This window comes from Cnephaeus nilssonii, assembly GCF_951640355.1.
Source record: "Cnephaeus nilssonii genome assembly, chromosome: 7".
In the NCBI taxonomy this organism is placed as follows: domain Eukaryota; kingdom Metazoa; phylum Chordata; class Mammalia; order Chiroptera; family Vespertilionidae; genus Cnephaeus; species Cnephaeus nilssonii.
In genome coordinates, this window is record NC_137078.1 from 4833967 (window position 1) to 4857326 (window position 23360).

Here is a 23360-nt window from a genome sequence, read left to right on the forward strand (position 1 = left end):
GGAGTTCTGTCTTCAGAAAGTGGAGGCCATGTACAAATGGAATAACTACAGCCATATCATCATGCATCATGTTGACCCAGGCCCTCAGGGTCCCTGGAGTCCAGGTACCCAGTGAAGGTGGGAACACATATCAGCACATATTTCCTGAGTGGTCCAAGCCCAAGGTCTGCCTATTCTATTGGCTGGAGCCTGTGATGTGCTATGCACATAGGGTTGGCCCCATTTGGCAGCTACTGCTCTGCTGGCCCTCCCCTTTGCCAGGCATGAGATATGTACAAAAATTTTTTTATAGTTCTACATGGTCATATTTCATGATTCCCATGCCCCTCCTCCTTTTTCCTGGCATTCAACTTTCCATGTATGCTGGCGATGGAATAAATTTTTAATTTAAAAAAGAATTGGAAAATGTGGAGATTTCATATCAGGTACTCAAGATGATTGAAATTTTCATCTAAAGATTTTATTTGAAGAAAATTGAGGAGGTTAAAAGTTTATTTTATACAGAATAATGTAGCTTTTTGTTTTCAATCATCTGATTGACTTTTTATGAATTGCTATCTGCTTAATGTTACCTTTATATTGATTTTAAATTTTAATTTGCTTTTATAGTTCTTTCTTTTTGGATTTTTAAAAATCTAATGAAGTATAGCATAGTTTCCTGCTTTAAGTAGATGTGTGATATTGAATTAAATTGGCTAAAAGTGATATTAACTAATACTAAAATTAGCCTAATTGACTTTATAAATTGTTTTGTGACATTTTGTTTTTATTTATTTTTTCTCCTATTTGGGTAGACTCTCAGAGAACAGGATTTCCAAGAAAAAATTTTGTTAATGTGTTTAGAAAATACTATAATATAAACATGAAAGAAACATTTTAGAGAAGAAGAAAAGATAAATTTTCATGGTAGAAATTATTTAGCTTTTGAAACCTTTCGTTTGTTAAAGTCTTTTAGTTATGGTAGTTCATACTTTCAAGTTAAGACCAATTTTACTTTTATATGTTATCAAACTTGGGCAAAGAATTTTTATGAAACTTCTCTGTTTTGGTAATGAGCTGTAGTACTTTTAGTTTCCTTACTATGATGAGTTTTCTCCTCTTTTCTCAGCCAGCATTTAATATGTTTCTAATATTAATTGGATATATTTGATTTGGAATTTTTTTCATTTGGAGCTTTTTGAATACATATTTTAGTGAAGTGATTTAGGTAAATTATTCTATAATCACTAAACCAAATTTAAAGCTTGCCTTTGAAGTTTTATGAAGTTGTGAACTGAAATGTTTGATTAAATTTTTTATATACAGGTACCACTTAATGCACAAGTTTTTGAACTTTTAACTGTCTTCATGGATTGGATATCGGATTATCACCTTAGCAAATTGAACAGTGAAGAATCTGGGATGGATGGTGAAAAGCTGCTATTTAAATTTGCTTCTCAGAGAAATGATATTCAGGAGAAGTGTATAAAGGTTTGTTTTTTATTTTGAAATATATGACTCTTAAAAGATTCGTTTCATACTTAATTATAATTAATTCATATTTATATATTTTTTTAACATGATAGGAATTTTAAAAAAAATAGAGACCAGAAATTAAAAACCTACCTTCAAAATGAAAAAATAATTGTATATTAGAGTTAGGCAAATGATCAGTGTGAACAGTTTGTGATACACACCATTTTAGGATTCATTCCCACTAAAATAACTTTTATTTTGCCTTTTGTTATAAAGGGATGAAAAGTCTATTTTCAGGGGTCTTCTCATCAATAAAGAGAGAGGACTGTTTTATTAAATTACTAGAGGCCCGGTGCACGAAATTCGTGCACGGAGGAGGGTTGTTCCTCAGCCCAGCCTGTACCCTCTCCAATATGGGACCCCTCGAGGGATGTCCAACTGCCTGTTTAGGCCCGATCCTGGTGGGCATTCGGATCCCTAAACGGGCAGTTGGACATCCCTCTCACAATCCAGGACTGCTGGCTCCCAACTGCTTGCCTGCCTGCCTTCCTGATTGCCCCTAACCGCTTCTGCCTGCCAGCCTGATCACCCCCTAACCACTCTGCTGCCAGTCTGTTTGCCCCCAACTTCCCTCCTCTGCCGGCCTGGTCACCCCTAATTACCCTCTCCTGCAGGGTTGATCACCTCCAACTGCCCTCCCTTGCAGGCTTGGTCCCTCTCAACTGCCCTCCCTTGCAGGCCGGGTGCCTTCCAACTGCTGTCTCCTGCTGGCCATCTTGTGGTGGCCATCTTGTGTCCACATGGGGGCAGGATCTTTGACAACATGGGGGCAGCTATATTGTGTGTTGCAGTGATGATCAATTTGCAGATTACTCTTTTATTAGATAGGATAGAGGCCTGGTAAGGGGTGGGGGCCAGCTGGTTTGCCCTGAAGGGCGTCCCGGATCAGGTGGGGTTTCCCTTGGGGCGTGGGGCGGCCTGAGCGAGGGGCCTGTGGTGGTTTGCAGGCCGGCCTCGCCCCCTGGCAACCCAAGCGGAGGCCCTGGTACCTGGAATTTATTTTCCTTCTACAATTGAAACTTTGTAGCCTGGAGCGGAGCCAAGCCTGGGGCTCCCTCCGCGGCCAGCAGTCATTTGTGTTGGGGTTATAATTGAAACTCTCGCAGTCCAGGAGCCCTTGGGGACATCGTTAGCGCTGCCGCAGAGGTGGGAGAGGCTCGCCAGCTGTGAGCCCAGCTTCTGGCTGAGCGGTGCTCCCCCTGTGGGAGTGCACTGACCACCAGGGGGCAGCTACTGTGTTGAGCGTCTGCCCCCTGGTGGTCAGTGTGTGTCATAGCAACCGGTTGATCCTCCGTCGGACCGAAACTGGCTCTCCGACTTTCTCTGAGTGGTCCTGGATTGCAAGAGGGTGCAGTCCAGGCTGAGGGACTCTAACGGTGCACAATTGGGGCCAGGGAGGGACGTGGGAGGTTGGCCAGCCATGGAGGGACTGCGGGAGGGTTCCAGGGCGTGTCCGGCCTTTCTCACTCAGTCCCAATCGGCCAGACCCCAGCAGCAAACTAACCTACCAGTTGGAGCGTCTGCCCACTAGTGGTCAGTGCACATCATAGCAACCGGTCAACTGTCTGCCCCCTGATGGTCAGTGCATGTCATAGCGAGCAGTTGAGCGGCCTTAGCATATTATTAGCATATTATGCTTTGATTGGTTGAGCGGCCGACTGGACACTTAGCATATTAGGCTTTTATTATCTATGATAATAAAAGTGACATATGCTAATTAGACCGGACAGCCGAATGACCTTCTGGACGAAGCTGGGGCTCTGAGGGCAGAGGCAAGCTGCTGTGGCTGCAAGGGCCAAGCCCCTTGCATGAATTTTGTGCATCTGGCCTCTCATCTGTAATAATAAAAGCGTAATATGCTAATTAGACCAGATGTCCTTCCGGGTGTCCTTCTAGATGACCTTCTGGACGAAGCCGGGGCTGCAAGGGAAGCCCGGTTTCCAGGTGCTGGCTGACGGCTGGAGGGATGCCAGGGTCCCAGGTGCCAGAGGGAAGCCGGTGCCGGCAGCACAGGGAAGGAAGGCCTATTCTTGCACAAATTTTGTGCATCAGGCCTTTAGTGTAGGATAGTTGGTTAATGTGTTGAAATTTCAAAGCGAGAGACCAAGGGGCCATCACATGGTAGAAATGAATTAAGTGCACTAATCAGGTGACCTTCAGTTAGAGATTAACCAGGATTATCTGGGTGGGCTCTGTAATCACAGCTCTGTAAACTAGACAAAAGAGGCAGAGGAACAGATTAGAGACTTAGTTCATCCTTGCTGGCTTTAAAGAGGCAATAAGAAGGCCCAGAACTAAGAAATGCCATCAGTTCTAGAAACTAGGATTTACTTTCTGCTGATATTTGGGTAAGGAGACAGGAATCTCAGTCCTACATCTCAGCGTGGCGCAGGCGGGGTCCCTGATTCTAGGTGCACACATGAGGCCACACTAAGCGCCTGTGACTCTGATCCTGGGTGAGCGTGGCTCCCACCAACCCATGGCAGCCACACGTCTTGGTGTCGGAGCTCTTCATTGACACTCGGGGGGTACGAAGCTCCCACTGCACACGGCCCAGGCCCCCACAACTCGACATTTGAACCTTCTGGTGATAGTTAGAATGGGGCGAAAATGAAACAATCCCCAGAAGAAAGAAAATGAGGAATCGCCAAGAAAGGAAATAAGTGAAAAGGAAGCATGCAACATGACAGAAAAAGAATTCAGAGTAATGGTCATATAGTTCATACACTGGATGGATGAGAAAATCAATAACCTATGCAAAAACCAGGAAAAAACTCAAAAGTGATATAGCTATGATCAAAAACAGCATGGAAGGTTTCAACAGTAGACTAGAAGAAGCAGAGGACCAAATTAGTGAGTTAGAAGATAAGGTACAGTAACAAGCCCAATCTGAACAGCAAGTGGAGAAATAAATTAAAAGGCAGGAGAAGAGCCTAAGGGAGTTTTGGGACAACGCAAATCGAAGTAACATACGTATAATAGGGCTGCCAGAAGGACAAGAAGAGCAGCAAGGATTAGAAAATCTATTTGAAGAAATAATGACAGAAAACTTCCCTGATATGGGGAATAAAAAAGTTACACAAGTACAGAGACTCCCAAGCAAGATGAATCCCAAAAGACCCACACCAGTGGCAAATATTAACGACAAAGAGAGAATCTTAAAGGCTACAAGAGAGAGACAGAGAGTTACCTACAAAGGATCCCCCATCAGATTATCAAATGATTTCTCAACAGAAACACACCAAGCTAGAAGGGAATGGAATGAAGTATACAAAGTGATGCAAAGCAAAGGACTGAATCCAAGAATACCCTATCCAGCAAGACTATCAATCAAAACAGAAGGGAAAATCAGGAGCTTCGCAGACAAAAAAAGGCTAAGGGAGTTTATCACTACCTGCAATGCAAGAAATGCTAAAGGGAATGCTGTAAAAAGAAGAAATAGAAAAGGAGGAAGGAACACAGGCATAAAATACAGAAATGGCTACAAACAAGTACCTATCAATAATAATATTAAATGTAAATGGATTAAATGCTCCAATCAAAAGACATCGAGTGAATGAATGAATAAGAAAACATGATCCAATATTCTTGGATTCAGACCCTTCCTTTGCATGACTTTGTATATTTCATTCAATTCCCTTCTTGCCTGGTGTATTTCTGTTAAGAAATCAGTTACTACTCTGATGGGGGATCCTTTGTATGTAATTTTCTGTCTCTCTCTGGCCGCTTTTAAGATTCTTACTTTATCCTTGATGTTTGCCAATTTAATTATAATATGCCTTGGAATCGGTCTTTTGGAGTTCATTTTGTTTGGGACGCTGTGAGCTTCTTCCCTACATCAAGAAAGTTTTCTGTCATTATTTCTTCAAACAGATTTTCTATTCCTTGCTCAGTTTCCTCTCCTTCTGGGGACCATATTATGTGGATGTTGTTTCGTTTCATGTCCCAAAGTTCCCTTAGGCTCTACTGCTTTTTAATTTATTTTTCTAGAAGCTGCTCTGCTTGGGTAATTTTTCCTACCTTGTCTTCTAGCTCACTGATGCAGTCCTCTGCTTCTTCTAGTCTACTCTTGATGCTTTCTATTGAGTTCTTTACAGCAGCAATGCCATTTTTTCATTTCTTCTTGGCTCTTCTTCATTTCCTCTTCATTCTTACACATATTGTCAAATTTGTCTTCCATTCTTTTCATCCACCTTATGGCCATTTCTCTGAATTCTTTCTCTGACAGGTTGCTTGCCTCCATTTCGTTTACTTCCTTTTCTGGTGATGCCTGCTTTTCTTTCATATGCGGGCTGTTTCTTTGTCTCCCCATATTTTCTCTTCTCCGCGTGTCTGATTATGTAGTTCTTTCTCTCCTGCGTTGATTTAAATGCACAAAATACAACACAACAAGGCACAATGTTCAAGCCACTGAACAGAAATGTATTCACGATATTAATAACCCCAAATAAAGGTGACCACCAGAGAAAGGCGAATTAGAGGATAAGAAAGGAAGAAGAGAAAAAAAAAGGAGTTCAAAAATGAAATTGGGAAAGGAAAAAATGTGAGAGAGAAAAGAAAGAGAATAAGAAAGAAAAGGGGAACAAACTATACATGTGGGGAGAAAACTCCAATGGAACTGCCACTAATCCCAACACATGCCAGTTCTACTGGAGATGAATGCAAACTCCCAAAAAACAGCTAATATCAAGCGAGGTGAGGGAAAACAGAAGCAAAAAACAAACAAAAACGAAAAGCAAAAGAAAAATAATATCATAAACAAGCATAAAAAATCGGTATAAACAACAATCAAGCAAACAACAACAAAAGGACAGAGAGGAAAAAAATCTTTTGGATAGTGAAGTAAGAGAAGAGAAAGGTGTGCATGGACTTGGAGGAGCTGTTTGGAAATTAGATATATAAGTAGGGTGAAATTTTAACAGGGGCTATAAAGGAAGGAATAGGGAAAATCTAAAACAGGAATAGGGTAAGAGTAACAGGACAACAAAAGGGGAAAAGTGAGGAAGAGAGTGATGGCATAAAGGTAAAGTTGAGATAGAGTAAAATGATACTAAAGGAAAGATAAAAATAGAATGTAGAACACTAATCCCAAAGTAAAATAAAGAGAAAATAAAATGACACTTAAAAGAAAAAAGGTAAAATAGTAGTAGTAATAATATTGATTGAAAATAAAAATGTAATAATTAAAAAGATAAAATCAAGTGAGGAAAAAATAAAAACGAATTTAGTTTCTTAAGTAAAAGATGAAAAATTAAAAATAAAAATGTACAGTAGTCGTCATTCACTTCCTCTACTATTCTGTTTGGCACGCCTGCTTCTTAGTCAGTTGACATTCCGTGCGTTCCACTGCTCCTCAGTGTTGTAAGCCAGTCCTGATTTTTAAGCAGGCTGAATGTCTTTATTTCTTATATTCCTTTAATTGTGTTTACACAAGAGTCAATTTGTGATTCAACCCCTGGGTGGCAGTGTTTCTGGATTGACCTTCAGGTCTATAGGTCCTCTCTAGCTAGTGTTTAGGTTTTGCTTTCCCTGTCGCACTTAATACCGGTTTGGGGGAGTGGGTTGCCCCAGAGCTGGTTCTCTGATGGTTATTCCCCGCTCTGATCCCCAGGTTCCAGAAAAACAACTTTTCCCTGTAGTCTCTTAGAGTGTCCCCAATTGGGTGATCCTATGTATTGGGCTTAGTAATCAAAAGCAAGGATTTAAAGAGGAAAAAAGAAAAAAAAGAGCCAGAGTTAAGTGTGCAAACTCCAGGGCTGCACACAAGTCCGTGCAGTCTTTTTTTTTCCTTGGGTCTAAGCAGCTGGCACACTTTTAAAATTTTTAGTCTGTCCTTTTGTGCCCAGATCAAAATGGGTTGCTTTTTAGACTTCCCTTCTGTTAGCAGCTCTGCGGACCCCCTTCCACATTCACGGATCACGCCAGCCCCAACAACTATGGATTTTTCTAGGCGCAGACTTCCCCATGTTCTCCAGCTACCACCGTGCGTGTTTCTCCTCCCGGGACCACAGACCTCACCTTATCCCAGGCGAAATCTGACCTTTCCGTGAGGAAGTGTAGAGCTCCTTTGAATCTGCGTGTTTGTGCCACTTGGGGACTGGTTTTCTCGGGTTCGCAGCTGTTTGGTGGGTGCCATAGTTGTAGATTCCCAGGACTTTTCAGGCTTCCGATAACATCCACTTTCCCCTTCAAGATGGGGTGGTCTCCGCGTTTGAGCCGGTCCCTCTGGGACGGAACCCAGCAACAGTGGGGGCTGCCTGGTCAGGGGAGCCCCGTACAGCAGTCCCCCACAGTCTCCTGGAGTGTAGCTGTCCCCCAACTCACCAACAAACACTCCCTGTGCGACCACACACTCTCCCTTTGTTTTCTCACTCACATACTATCTTGTAGTCTGCCTTCCCGTCGGCAGCCATCTTCTTTCTCAGCCCAACACCCTTTCTTGATAAAAACCCTCAGAAGGTGGGATTAGAAGGATCATACCTCAACAAAATAAAAGCCATATATGACAAATCCACAGCCAACATCATACTCAATAGGCATAAACTAAAACCATTTCCCCTAAGAACAGGAACAAGACAGGGATGCCCACTCTCACCACGCCTGTTCGACATAATACTGGAAGTACTAGCCATTGCGACCAGACAAGAAAAAGAATTAAAAGGCATCCAAATTGGAAAAGAAGAAGTAAAACTGTCCTTATTCGCAGATGACATGATATTGTACATTAAAAACCCCAAAGACTCCATCAAAAAACTACTAGACTTAATAAATGAATTTGGCAATGTAGCAGGATACAAAATTAACACCCTGAAGTCTATGGCTTTTCTATACACCAATAATGAAATCACAGAAAGAGAAATTAAGAAAGCAATCCCATTTACCATTGCAACAAAAAAAAATTAAAGATACCTAGGAATAAACTTAACCAAGGAGATAAAGGACCTGTAATCAGTAAATTTCACAACACTGAAAAAAGAAATAGAGGAAGACATGAACAAATGGAAGCATATACCATGTTCATGGATTGGTAGAATAAACATCATTAAAATGTCCATACTACCCAAAGCAATCTATAAATTCAATGCAGTCCCCAGGTAAAATACCAGTGGCATACTTCAAAGACCTGGAACAAATTCTCCAAAAATTAATCTGGAATAAAAAAAGACCCCGAATAGCTGCAGCAATTTTGAGAAAGAACAATGTTGGAGGGATCACAATACCAGATATCAAGCTATACTACAAAGCCGTTGTTCTCAAAACTGCCTGGTACTGACAAGAACAGACATATAGACCAGTGGAACAGAACAGAGAACACAGAAATCGACAGAAGCCATTATGCACAATTAATATTTGGCAAAGGAGGCAAGAGCATACCATGGAGTCAAGACAGTCTCCTCAATAAATGGTTTTGGGAAAACTGGGCAAATACTTGGAAAAAAAATGAAACTAGATAACCAACTTATACCATACAAAAAAACAACAACAAACACTCAAAATGGATAAAGGACTTAAACATAAAATGGGAAACCATAAAAATCTTAGAAGAATCCATAGGCACCAAAATAGCAGACATTTGTCTTAGCAATATATTTAACGATACGGCTTCTAGGGCAATGGAAACTAAGGAGAAAATAAACAAATGGGACTACATCAAAATAAAAAGCTTAAGCACAGCAAAAGCAACCATCAACGAAACAACAAGAAAGCCCACTGCATGGGAGAACATATTTGCCAATGTTATCTCCGATAAGGTTTTAATTTCCAATATTTTCAGGGAACTCATACAACTTAACAAAAGGAAGATAACCCAATCAAAAAATGGGCAAATGACCTAAATAGAGACTTTTCGAAAGAGGACATTCAGAAAGCCAAGAAAACATGCTCAAAGTCACTTATTATCCGAGAGATGCACATCAAAACAACAATGAGGTACCACCTCACACCTGTCAGAATGGCTATCATTGTCAAATCAACAAACGACAAGTGTTGGAGAGGATGCGGAGAAAAAGGAACCCTGGTGCACTGCTGGTGGGAATGCAGACTGGTGCAGCCACTGTGGAGAACAGTATGGAGTTTCCCCAAAAAATTAAAAATGGAATTGCCATTTGACCCAGTAATACCACTTCTTGTAATATATGCCAAGAAAACAGAAACACCAATCAGAAAGGATATATGCACCCCTATGTTCATAGCAGCATAATTTACAATAGCTAAGGTTTGGAAACAACTTAAATGCCCATCTGCAGATGAGTGGATTAGAAAGCTATGATACATCTATACGATGGAATACTACGCTGCTATTAAAAAGAAGGAATTCTTACCATTTGCAGCAGCATGGATGGACCTGGAGACCATTATGCTAACTGAAATAAGCCAGTCAGTGAAAGAAAAATACCACAGGATCTCACTCATTTATGGATAATAAAGAACATTATAAACTGATTAACATAAATAGATTCAGAAACAGAATCATCGAACAGACTGTCAAATGACAGCGAGAAGGCTCTGGAGATTTGGGGGGCGGGAGGAGGTAAGAGATCAACTGAAGGACTTGTATGCATGCATATAAGCATAACCAATGGATGAAAGACACTGGGAGGGGTGTGAGGGCATGTCCCTTCGGTGAACGTCAATTGGGGGGAGAAACAAAGAGACATATGTAGTACTATTTGTAATACTTTAAACAATAAAAAAAAGAAAAATAAATTTAAAATAAAGAAATGGAAATTAGAAAATAACTCAAACAAATGAAAATAAAATAACATACTAGCCCTGGCTGGTGTTGCTCAGTGGTTAGGGTGTAGGCCTGCGAACTGAAGCATTGTGGGTTCGTTTGCCCATCAAGGGCACGTACCTGGGTTACAGGTTCGATCTGCCCCAGTCTAGGTGCGTGTGGGAGGCAACCAATGTTTCTCTCTCTCCCCCTTCCTTCCTCCCTTTCACTCTCTAAAAATCAATTGAAAAAAATATCCTTGGTTGAGGATTGTTTCTTTTTGGTATAAAGTTGTATGAGTTCTTCATATATTTTGGATATTAACCCCTTAATCGATGTATGATTGGCATTTGTCTTCTCCCATTCAGTACATTATCTTTTTGTTACAGTGATGGTTTCTTTTTCTATACAAAAACATTTTAGATTCTTGTAGTCCCATATTTTTAATATTTTGTTTCCCTTTTCCGAGGATACATTTTCAAAAAAATATTTCTAAAAGCAGTGTCAGAGCATTTATGGCTCTTGTTTTCTTCTAGGAGTTTTATGATTTTGAGTATTACATTTAAGTCTTCATTCTGTTTTGAGTTTATTCTTGTATATGGTGCAAAAATGTGGCCTACATTCATATTTTTACATCCTCAGCCCAGTTTTCTCAGTTCTATTTATTGAAAACCTGCCTTTACCCCATTGTATATTCTTGCCTTATTTTTCATCGATTAATTTTGACTGTATAAGTATGAATTTATTTCTGGGCTGTCTATTCTGTTTCATTGATCTATGTGTCTATTTAAATGCCAGTACCATGCTGGTTTGATGACTATTGGCATGTAGCATAGTTTGAAATCAAATGTTATGGTACTTTGTTCTTCCTAAAGATTGCTTTGGCTATGTTGGGTTTTCTGTGATTCCATATGAATTTTAGAATTATTTGTTTTCATTCTGTGAAAATTGCCACTGGTATTTTCATAGGGATTGCATTCAATTGATAGATTGGTATTGATATTATGGACATTTTAACTATGTTAATTCTTCCTGGTCATGAGCATGGGATATACTTCCATTTATTTGTATCTTCTTCAATTTCTTTCTCCAACGTCTTATTTTCTGAATATAGGTTTTATCTCTTTGGTTAAATGTATTACTAGGTACTTTATTAGTATTATTTTGATGTAATTTTAAATGGAGTTGCTTTCTTAATTTGTCTTTCTGAGTTCATTATCAGTGTATAAAAAAGCAGCTGATTTCTAAATATTTATTTTTTATCCTGCTACTTTACTCAATTCAATTTTCAGTTCTAATTTTTGTGTGGAATATTTAGGTTCCCTATATCATGACATCTTCAAATAACAACAGAATTAATTCTTTTTTTCCAGTTTGGGTGTCTTTTATTACTTCTACTTATGTGACTGCTGTGGTTAGGACTTCCACTACTTTGTTGAATAAGAGTAGTGAAAGCAGACATCCCTATCTTGTTCCTGATCTTAAGGAAAACACTTTGTTTTTCCCTGTTGAGTATAATTTTAGTTCTTGGTTTGTCATATGTGGCCTTTACTCTGATGAGGTGGGTTCTTTCTATCCCACTTTCCTGGGAGTTTTATTTATTTTTTATATTTTTAAAAAATATATTTTATTAATTTTTTACAGAGAGGAAGGGAGAGGGTTAGAGAGCTAGAAACATCGATGAGTGAGAAACATTGATCAGCTGCCTCCTGCACACCCCCCACTGGGGATGTGCCTGCAACCAAGATACATGCCCTTGACCGGAATCGAACCTGGTACCCTTGAGTCCGTAGGCTGATGCTCTATCCACTGAGCCAAACCGGTTAGGGCTTCCTGGGAGTTTTAATCATGAATGGATGGTGGATTTTGTCAAGTGCTTTTTATGCATCTATTCATATGATCATATGATTTTTAGCCTTTATTTTATGTGGTGTATCATCTTAATTGATTTGCAGATATTGAACCATACTTGCCTCCAAGGAATAAGACCCATTTGATCATGGTGTATGACCCTTTTAATGTATTGCTGCATTCCCTTTGCTAATATTTCGTGGAGGGATTTTGCATCTGTGTCATCATTTTTTTTTCTATGTAATGTTTTTGCCTGGTTTTGGAAGTAGGATAATGCTGGCCTTATAAAGTGAGCTTGAGAGTCTTCCCTTCTCTTGACATTTTTGGAATAATTTGAAAAGCATCAGTGTTAATTCTTATTTGAATATTCGTAGAGAGTATCCTATGAAGCATTCTGCTCTGGACTTTTGTTTTTTGGGGAAGTTTTTTTTTTTGATATTAGATTGAGCTCATTATACTATTTTTATTTTTTGAAATATATTTTTATTGATTTCAGAGAAGGGAGAGAGTAAGAGAGAGAGAAACATCAATGATGAGAGAGAATCTTTGATCATCTGCCTCCTTCATGCCCCCTACTGGGGATCGAGCCCTCAACCCAGCCTGTGCCCTGATTGAGAATTAAACTGTGACATCCTGGTTTTTGGATTGATGCTCAACCACTGAGCCACGCAGGCCCGGCTGTTTTCTTGGGAGTTTTTGATTATTGATTAAATTTTGTTAGTAGTTATTGGTCTCTTAGATTATTTTATTTCTTGTTGATTCTGTCTTGGAAGATTATTCTGTTTCTAGGAATTTATTAATTTCTCTCAGATTGTGCAGTTTGTTGGCATATAGTTGTTCATCTTATTTTATAATAATTTTTGGTATTTCTGTAGTGTCAATTGCCACTTCTGCTTTATCCCTGACTTTAATTACTTGGGTTCTCTCTCTCTTTTTTTCTTGATTTCTGGTCAAAGTTTTATGAATTTTGTTCATCTTTTCAAAAACTAGCTCTTGGTTTCTTGATCTTTAGACTATTTTGTTTTTTTTTCTCTCTATGATCTTTTTTTATTTTCTTACTTCTGCTCACTTTGGGCATTAATTTTTTTTGTAGTTCTTTTCAGTATAAGTTATATTGTTAATTTGAGATTTTTTATTTTATTTCTTGAGGGCAGCTTGTAGTGTTCTGAATTTTCTTCTTGGAAGTGCTTTGTCTTTTTTTTTAAATTTAATAAATCTTTATTGTTCAGATTATTACAATAGTTTCTCCTTTTCCCCCACATAACTCCCCTCCACCCGGTTCCCACCTCACCCTCTGCCCTTACCGCCCCCCCACTATCCTCATCCATAGGTATATGATTTTTGTTCAGTCTCTTCCCGCACCCCCCACACCCCTTTTCCCCTGAGAATTATCAATCCACTCCCATTCTATGCCCCTGATTCTATTATAATCACCAGTTTATTCTGTTCCTCAGATTTTTAGTTCACTTGAGTTTTAGATTCACTTGTTGATAGATATGTATTTGTTGTTCATAATTTTTATCTTTACATTTTTCTTCTTTTTCCTCTTTTTAAAGAATACCTTTCAGCATTTCATATAATACTGGTTTGGTGGTGATAAACTCCTTTAGCTTTTTTTTTTTTATCTGTGAAGCTCTTTATCTGCCCTTCCATTCTGCTGAATGATAACTTTGCTGGGTAGAGTAATCTTGGTTGTAGGTTCTTGTTATTCATCACTTTGAATATTTCTTGCCACTCCCTTCTAGCCTGCATAGTTTCTGTTGAGAAATCAGCTGATAATCGTATGGGTGCTCCCTTGTAGGTAACTAACTGTTTTTCTCTTGCTGCTTTTAATATTCTCTCTTTGTCTTTTGCTCTTGGCATTTTAATTATGATGTGTCTTGGTGTGGGCCTCTTTGCATTCCTTTTGTTTGGGGTTCTCTGTGCTTCCTGGACTTGTAAGTCTATTTCTTTGACCAGGTGGGGGAAGTTTTCAGTCATTATTTCTTCAAATAGGTTTTCAGCATCTTGCTCTCTCTCTTCTTCTGGCACCCCCATAATTCTGATGTTGGTACACTTGAAGTTTTCCCAGAGGCTTCTTACACTATCTTCAACTTTCTGGATTCTCTTCTCTTCTTGCTTCTCCGGAGGAGTGTCCTTTGCCTCTTTGTATTCCAAATCTTTGACTTGATTCTTGCGTTCCTCTAGTCTGCTGTTGGGTCTCTGTGTAATATTTTTCATTTCAGTCAGTGTATGCTTAATTTCTAGTTGGTCCTTTTTCATATCCTCGAGGGTCTCTTTAAATTTATCAGCCTGTTCTAGAAAATTCTTGAAAAACATTTTAACCGTGGTTTTGAACTCTATGTCCAGTCATTTGTTCTTCTCCATTTCTTTCGTTTGTGATCTGTTTCCTTGTCTCCTCATTTTCACTGCTTTCCTGAATTGGTAGGGTAGCTTTGTTTGCTAGGTGTCCTCTATGGTTCAATGGGTCAGCCTCCCAGTTACCTGAGTTGGACACTCTTGGTGCACCCCTTTGTGCTCTGTGTGTACAGCCTTGTTGTAGTTAAGTCTTGGTTGTTGTTGGTGTCACTGGGAGGAATTGACCTCCAGACCAATTGGCTATGAGGACCCGCTGTGTCTATAACGGAAGAATTGCTGTGCTGGAGACACGTTTATGGGGCAGGACTTGTTCCAGTAGGGCTTTGGTGCTCACTGAGTCTGGCTCTTGAATGTGTCCCTTATGAGAATAGTTGAAATCTGGTGTTGTCTCACACAGACCACTAGATACAGTAGTTTTGGATCTCCAATGGGGTACAAGTCAGCTATTGTCTGAGGCCACCCAGCAGGAGCTACAGCAAGAACTACAGTTTTCTCCTCTTTGCTTGGGATTTGGCAGTTTTGGAGCAGTCTGACTGGAGCTACAGTTTATTTGGTTAAGCTGCCACAGGGTAGGCCATTTATATGCAAACTCCTCTTGTGGAGCCTGGGCGGGTTTGTAGAATGTGCGGGGTGGGGCCTCAGGGCTGGGCGGGGTCTCAGGGTGTCACTAGGCTAGGGCGTGGCAAGCGGCGATGGCTGCCGTCAGCCTTCTCTGACTTTCCGTGTTTCCAAGTCCCCGCGTCCCGCGCTCCAGCGCAGTAAACAATGATTGCTGGGCACACCTCTGCAAAAAAGTCACCCTCACTTTCTGACCCGATGGCTGACAGTCCAGCTTCTCCCCATAGGCATCTGGGTCCCCCGCGTGTTCCTAGAAACTGGATTTCAGAGTGATCAGGAGCTTGTCTCCCTTCGGGTTGAAAAAAAGCCGCGCGCCCAGTTGCCCGCCACCAGCCCGATTCTCATGTCTCCGTACCTCAGCTTTTCAGCGTTTGTGCTCCTTTCTCTTTCCTTTTAGTTGTAAAACATCCACTCAGCCAGCTTTCCCGTGGTTCTGGGTGATAGATGTTTTGTCTTTTAATTGTAGTTTTGAAATTGTTGTGCGAGGCGGCAGTTTAGTTGTTTACCTTTGCCGCCATTTTGGTTTCTCTGTGTCTTTTGATCTGAATTGGGTCTCTTGTAAGCAATATTTGTATGGGTCTGGTTTTCTTATCTATTTAGCCACCCTGTGTGTTTGGATTGGAGCATTTAATTCATTTACATTTAGCGTAATTATCAATAGCTATGTAGTAGTTACTAACATCTTATTATTCATAGTTTATACCTTTATTTCTCTTATTTAAACCGTCTCTTTAAGATTTATTTTCTTACTAGATTGAAATCCTTCAGCTTTTCCTTGTCAGGGTAGCTTTTTTGTCTGGGATGGTCTTTATCTCGCCTTCAATTCTAAATGATTACCTAGCTGGGTAGAATAATCTTGGTAGTAAGTTCTTGCTTTTGATCACTGAATATTTCTTGCCACTCCTTTCTGGCCTGCAAAGTTTCTGTTGAGAAATCAATAGTCTTATGGGAGCTCCCTTGGAGGTAACTAACAGCTTTCCTCTTGCTGCTTTTAAGATGCTTTCTTTTGTGTTTGGCATTTTAGTTATGATGTGTCTTTCTGTGGGCTTTTGGGTTCATCTTATTTGGGACTCTGTTTTCTGGACACGTGTGTCTGATTTCTTTGCCAGATTAGAGAAGTTTTTAGTCACTATTTCTTCAATAGTTTTTCAATTTTTTTCTCTTTTCTCCTTCTGGTACCCCTATGATGAGAATGTTTGTATGCTTGATGTTGTATTAGATCAGTGATGGTGAACCTATGACACGCGTGTCAGCACTGACACGTGTAGCCATTTGTGATGACACTCGGCCGCTGAGGCGGCCACATGCCGAGGATGAAACATTTGCTGCTCCTGAAGATGAAACATTTGCGAAATAATGTTTTTTCCTCAAAGGGACACACTACCCGAGTTATGCTCAGTTTTTTGGCGACGTTTGACACACCAAGCTCAAAAGGTTGCCCATCACTGTATTAGACGTTCCTTAGGCTCTCATCGTTTTTAAAAATTCATTTTTCTTTTTGTTATTCTGATCAGGTTAGGGTTAGGGTTAGGGTTAGGGTTAGGGTAGGTTTAGGGTTAGGGTTAGGGTTAGGGTTAGGGTTAGTAGTTTTACAAACTACTGATTCGATCCTGTGCTATGTCTAATCTTCTGTTGTTTCCTTCTAGTATGTTCTTTTCTTTTGACCACGTAAATTTCATATATTAAAAACTAAAGCAAATAAGGCAAAAACTTTTGTGCACTTAACCATACAATAAACAAAATAAATCTATTACCAGATTGTAGATACAAAATAACCAGCCATTTACATGCAATAAACATAAATATTTCAAGAAAAAAATGTTAAATATAATACTACCCAAAATGTACTAACATAGTATAATATCACAAAAGTTATAGGAAATATTAAAAATCTCTAATTAACAGGATTACTTTTATTATATTCTAAAATATTTTTTTCTCTGGCTATATTTTTGGTCATCAGTTTATGTTGTTCATTATATTCTACAAATGAGTGAGATCATGTTATATTTATCTTTCTCCGACTGGCTTATTTCACTTAGCATAATGCTCTCCAGGTCCATCAATGCTGTTGCAGATGGTAAGAGTTCCTTCTTTTTTACAGCAGCGTAGTATTCCATTGTGTAGATGTGCCACTGTTTTCTAATGCATTCATCTGCTGATTAGCATTATTACCCTTTTATTATATAGGATAGGATTGCTTAAATGGGGGGGAAGAGTCTTTTTCAGCAGGAGGAGATGTTCTTGGCAGACAAAAATACATAATCCCTATATAGGACTGATAGCCATCCATATGCAGTATACTGCCAAACTGGTCATTAAAAAATTGAACCGCTTTCTTACACCTTACACCAAACAGCTGTTGCCCTTAAAACCCCTCCTCAGCCGCCACCTTAGGTTCTTCCTTCTCAGTTCATCCAGATTAGGTTCTGATTGTTCGGTTTCTTTGCCAGTCAGCGTCAAAAGCTCCGCCTCTTAGGCAGTCATTGGCTTCTGGCACTTCACCCAGATTAGGTTCTGATTGGTCGGTTTCTATGCCAGTCAGCGTCAAAAGCTCTGCCTCCTAGGCAGCCATTGGCTCTTCGCACTTCACCCAGACTTGGTTCTCATTGGTCGGTTTCTGTGCCAGTCAGTGTCAAAAAGCTCCGCCTCCTAGGCAGCCATTGGCTCCTGGCACTTCACCCAGATTTGGTTCTGATTGGTTGGTTTCTATGCCTGTCAGCATCAAAAGCTCCCCCTCCTAGGCAGCCATTGGCTCCTGGCACTTCACCCAGATTTGGTTCTGATTGGTCGGTTTCTATGCCAGTCAGCATCTCAGGGCCTATTTCCAGGCCTGAAGAGAGAGGCGGGACTGATCAGCCCCCCTGTGGAGGCCCAGAGAGAAACAGACGCGTGGCTGCTGGCAAAGCCCGGAGAGAAAGAGAGAGGCAATAGCTGATCAACAGCTGCCACAGAGGCTGCAGATCAGACCCTGCCAATCTCTCCCCGGGCCTCTCTCCAGGACTGATCCACAGCCCCCTCTGCAGTTAGTGCTGGGTCGCCACGCAACCCAGCACTGACTGCAGGACTGACTTCTGGTTGGTTGAGCCTTCAGTCGTTTTGGACGATACGGACCCTGGGCTTTTATATATTAGGATAGATTTTTCTTTCATGGATGCCGTGTTATTTAGAAGCTTGTTTAGACCAAGTTAATGGCCTTTTAGGCTTCTTCCATGTGAATAGAAGTTCTCTTTTTGAATAATAAGAATTACATGTCACAGGGAGAGCATCAGGGTTTTAGAGATGCTTAGGTGGGGCATGGCCAAACAGAGGTTGGGAACCACTGCTTTATTGATTTCAGAGAGGACAGGAGAGGGAGAGAGAGATAGAAACATCAATGATGAGAGAGAATAATTGATCGGTTGCCTTCTGCACGCCCCACACTGGGGATTGAGCCTGCAACCCAGGTATCTGCCCTGACTGGGAATCAACCATGACTTCCGGTTCATAGTTCAATACTCAACCACTGAGCCATGCTGGCTGGGCTACAGTATTATTATAAATGGGTGTGTTGTATTATCACTTGCATTCTATGTTAAATTTAGTGATATTAGGCTTACCACACCAATTCTTCACTAGCCCTGCTTTGGGTAGTGGTTGTCATCACAGACAGCTTCATTTTAGCAAATCCAGTGAACTTTTTTATATCCTCTTGTAAAATAACTTTTTACACCAGTAACACTAATCACCACATGAGTTATTATAAAATTTTCCTGCCTTAGCCCCGGCCAGTTTGGTTGGATTGGTTGGACCATCATCCCGTACACCAAAACATTATGGATTTTTTATTCCCAGTCAGGGCACATACCTAGGTTTCAGGATTGATCCCCAGTCAGGGTACATCCAGGAGGAAACCACTTGATGTGTTTCTCTCACATCTCTCTCCTCCCCCTTCCTTTCCTTCTCTCTCTCTAAAAGTCAATAAAAACATATCTTCATGTATATGTCCTTGGGTGAGTATAAAACAACACATAAAATATTCCTCCTGCCTTAGAAAAACAATGCTATTTCTGTCTCTTGATTTTCTTCCTGGGTCATAGCAGAAAGTTCCTTTCAGAATCTTTTTTTTGGTTCTTCCTTTACTATTTTCTAGTCGTATACTTTCTCATTTATTCAAGAAATATTTATATGTCAGATACTCTTTTAGCTATTACTCTAAATCTTTGTATTTTCTTAGGACTCTGACTTTAGCCCTCATTGTGGACTATACACTGTCTTATTCATCCATTTCTAGGACTTTGATGTCACACAGGTTTTTAAGACTTGTGAATCTTTATCTCTAGGTTATATATTACTGATTGAAAACTTGTAGTCCCCTATTGTTAAATTCCAAATCATGAAATTACCCTCAGTCTAGACCTAGCCCTCTTGTAGGGAAGGACTGTGTTACCTATCACCAAAGCCCTTAGGTGTTACCCAAGCCCCAAACCAGCAGTTATCTTTAAAATTTTTTTTAAAATTAAATTTATTGGGGTGATATTGGTTAATAAGATTATATGTTTCAAGTGTAAAAAGATATAATATATCATCTGTATATTGCATATGTGCTCCTTACCTAAAGTTTAGTCTTTTTTGTCACCTCTTCATCCTCCCCCCAGTCCCTTTCCCCTCTGGTAACCACCATACTGTTGTCTGTGTCAATTCATTTTTTAAAATTTATTTATTTTTTATTTTTATTTATTTATTTTTTAAAATATATTTTATTGATTTTTTACAGAGAGGAAGAGAGAGGGATAGTTAGAAACATCGATGAGAGAGAAACATCGATCAGCTGCCTCTTGCACACCCCCTACTGGGGATGTGCCCGCAACCAAGGTACATGCCCTTGACCGGAATCGAACCTGGGACCCTTGAGTCCGCAGGCCGACGCTCTATCCACTGAGCCAAACCGGTTTTGGCTAAAATTTATTTATTTATCTATTTATTTATTTATTTTTATTTTCTTTATTGATTAAGGTATCACATATTTGTCCGCATGCCCCCACCCCCCAGTTGTCCTTGACTACTGGTTAGGCTCATATGTATGCACATAAGTCCTTTGGTTGATCTCTTCCCCTTTATTCCTCACCCTCCCCTACCCTCCCTCGGAGGTCCGACAGTCTGATCCATGCCTCCTAGTCTCTGGGTCTGTTCTTGTTCATCAGTCTATGTTGTTCATCATTTCCCCTAGATGAGTGAGATCGTGTCCTACTAGAAATACACTTATAAGAACCGAAAATGAGACAAGCAATAATGGTTATGCTGAAAGGCAAATGAATCAGTCTGTAGTGAGTTTCTTTCTGGGCCAACAGTTCTTTTGAGACCCAATTTCAATGTCAAACAGTTCCTTATGTGTACATGTCAGCAATGATATTTCAGTTCTGGATGGTGGACAAATGGTGGTAATGTAGGTCCGACCCTCTCCAGTTTGGTCCTGGGCAACCTGCAGTGACGCACAGCTGCTAACTGCTAGTATGGCAAGGCGATGTCAGCGACTTCCATCTCTGGACTGCTTCTCCTCTGTCTTCATGGCTGGAGTAGTCCTGTCAATTCCTCTCTCTTGCCGGAATCCACATGGTCTCGGAGTTGTTTTCTGAAAATATACAAACATATTCTCGACCAAAAGTTAATAAAGGAATATTTTCTATAAATTTGACTTGGGATCCTTTTTCATTTTTTGCCCAAATGATTTCCCTCTGGCTTGTTTTGACACCATGGGTGTTTTTCCTGGGTGTCTTGGTGTTAGCCTTACAATTAATTTTCTAAAGTACAAATTTTCTAGATGTAATTTACTTACAGAATATTTTTCCTTACATGATATTCTTCTACTATCCCCCCTTTTTTGATTTAAATATTAGGAGGCTTTTGAAAACTTTATAATGTAGTCTTGATAGCTTTTAAATTTTAATTTTTTGCACTATAATATGACTGCTTTAGGTTCATTACATGTTACGCAATTTTATCATGAGATGAACTACTAATAAAAATTTTTGTTAACTCTTTAGGAACTGCTTTTTGTCCAGTACAATTAATTTTTATAGAATATTTGCTTATTTCAATTAGCCAATTTAAATTAGCCTCAAAATTTGACTACTATTTTACTGTCAAATTTATTACTCTAACAAGAATCTTATTTTACCTTGTAAATATTAGTGGGAAGGATTATTTGCCTTCTTGAGTAGGCTCTGAGCATTCCTGCTGGTAGGCTGGATTTAGATATCAAAATCCCACTTCCCCACACCATGGGTACAAGACAACTCAAACAAGTCTTGTTGCAGTTAGAGGGTAGCTGCTGTGGGCCAAGTCTCTGTCTGTTACCTGGGTCCCAAATTGAGCTGGGCATGGGAAGTTAAGCAGCCATGGGGCAGGAGACTTCCCTCAGAAGGGGTGAGAGTTCAGGCCCCTGCAAAGTTTGGGGGGTGAGGGTCTGTGCCCCACCTCTGTTGACCCCCAAGTTCTCTCCTGATGGCCCCTCTCCGACTGTGCCTGTCTTAGGTTGTTCCTTCCCTGAGGAATCTTACCCGTCTCTGGCTAACCAGCCATCCCCCGGGGCCAAGCAGGGTGATGTGAGGTTCAGTTCTGTCTCCTTGGTAGCCTATGCCCCCGTGGCCTCCATGCCCAGCACCTGCCTTTGGATCCCCTCACCTGCTGGCAGGGCCCCAGCACTGATCATATATCTTGGGGAACCCAGGTTTCTTCTCCAGGGAGGGCCCAGCTCACCCCACTGGGCGAGAGACAGATCCATGGTACCAGCCACCACGAGGCTTCAACCTCGACATGAGCAGAAAGCTCAGGCAACAGCTGTGGGCAATTGGATTGTGAGAAGAGGATCCCTCTTGGCCAAAAGGGCAAGAGGGACCAATATAGAATGCTCAGGTGCCTTCCCAGGAGGCCCTCTACACAATGGAAGGGATTAAATTTTTTCATGTCCTTTTTAAATTGCTGCTAGACATTCAAAGAATTAGTTTGTAAGTTTGCTTGGGATAATTGTATATTATGCTGTTGTAATTCTAAAATATCAAGAGATGCGTTACCATTGTCTCCAAGCACCAAAAAGATGATTTTTTATTGATCCCCCAGGGTGCGAGGTACTATTATAAGTAATGGGGGTAACACAAATCTGGGAAAAATTTTAATGACATTGTACAATAATATCATGTAAGGATATTCTTTGCTCTAGGCCATGGCAATTCTATTTCAAACTGGCTGTTCATTTCTTTTTGTATAGACAAAGTCTTAGTAACATTTTCTGCTCCTCTCCCAGGGGCAAGTAGTGCTAGTAGTGACATCCTTTCTTTGGTGTCCACACATGCCAGAAACCTCTCTTTAATTTTACACACAAAGGGGCAGTGTTTTGATTTTGTGTCATACAAAAGGGAAGCTGGGTGGAGACCACTGTGTAATTATACTCTCTTGCCCCACCCATGGTCCTCCTGGATGACCAAGGTGTTTGGTATTATTGCTGACTACATTAGGCGTGGGATCAGCCCACATAAGGGGTCTTACCCATGAAGGGTCAGGAGCATAAGTCCAAAATACTCCCCCATTTGCCCCAGGTAATATTACCGTACATCTGATGATTGCTAGCATGGCTAGAAAGGCGTTCTCAGGCATTCTTGGGTTTCTGGTTGCCTCACAATTTCTTCCCAGAGGTTTGACGTTCTGATTGATGTTTCTTTCTCTCTGGATCTATTTTTTATTTTATTTTTTCCATCAGTTTATGTTGTTCATTATATTCTACAAATGAGTGAGATCTTGTGATATTTATCTTTCTCTGCCTGGCTTATTTCACTAAGCATAATGTTCTCCATCCATGTTGTTGCAAATGGTAAGAGCTCCTTTTTTACTGCAGCGTAGTATTCCATTGTGTAGATGTACCACAGTTTTTTAATCCACTCATCTGCTGATGGGCACCTAGGCTGTTTCCAAATCTTAGCTATGGTGAATTGTGCTGCTATGAACATAGGAGTGCAAATATCCTTTGTGATTGATGTTTCTAGTTTCTTGGGATATATTCCTAGAAGTGGGATCACTGGCTCAAATGGGAGTTCTATTTTTAGTTTTTTAAGGAAACTCCATACTGTTCTCCACAGTGGCTGCACCAGTCTGCATTCCCATGAGCAGTGCACGAGAGTTCCTTTTTCTCCACATCCTCGCCAGCACTTGTCATTTGTTGATTTGTTGATGATAGCCATTCTGACAGGTGTGAGATGGTACCGCATTGTTGTTTTGATTTGCATCTCTCGGAAGATTAGTGATTTAGAGCAGGTTTTCATATGTCTCTTGG

General features: G+C 40.4%; 1 protein-coding gene across 5 annotated transcripts in view; it reads left to right on the forward strand.

The window, feature by feature from the left end:
* The window catches only part of CCDC138 (coiled-coil domain containing 138), a 215382-nt gene that overhangs the window by 71726 nt on the left and 120296 nt on the right, over positions 1-23360 (forward strand). For all 5 annotated transcript variants that reach the window (XM_079776948.1, XM_079776951.1, XM_079776949.1 and 2 more), the window contains exon 10: positions 1306-1470. In XM_079776948.1, coding sequence (XP_079633074.1) covers positions 1306-1470 — 165 coding nt within the window. The remainder of the gene's footprint in view (positions 1-1305; positions 1471-23360) is intronic.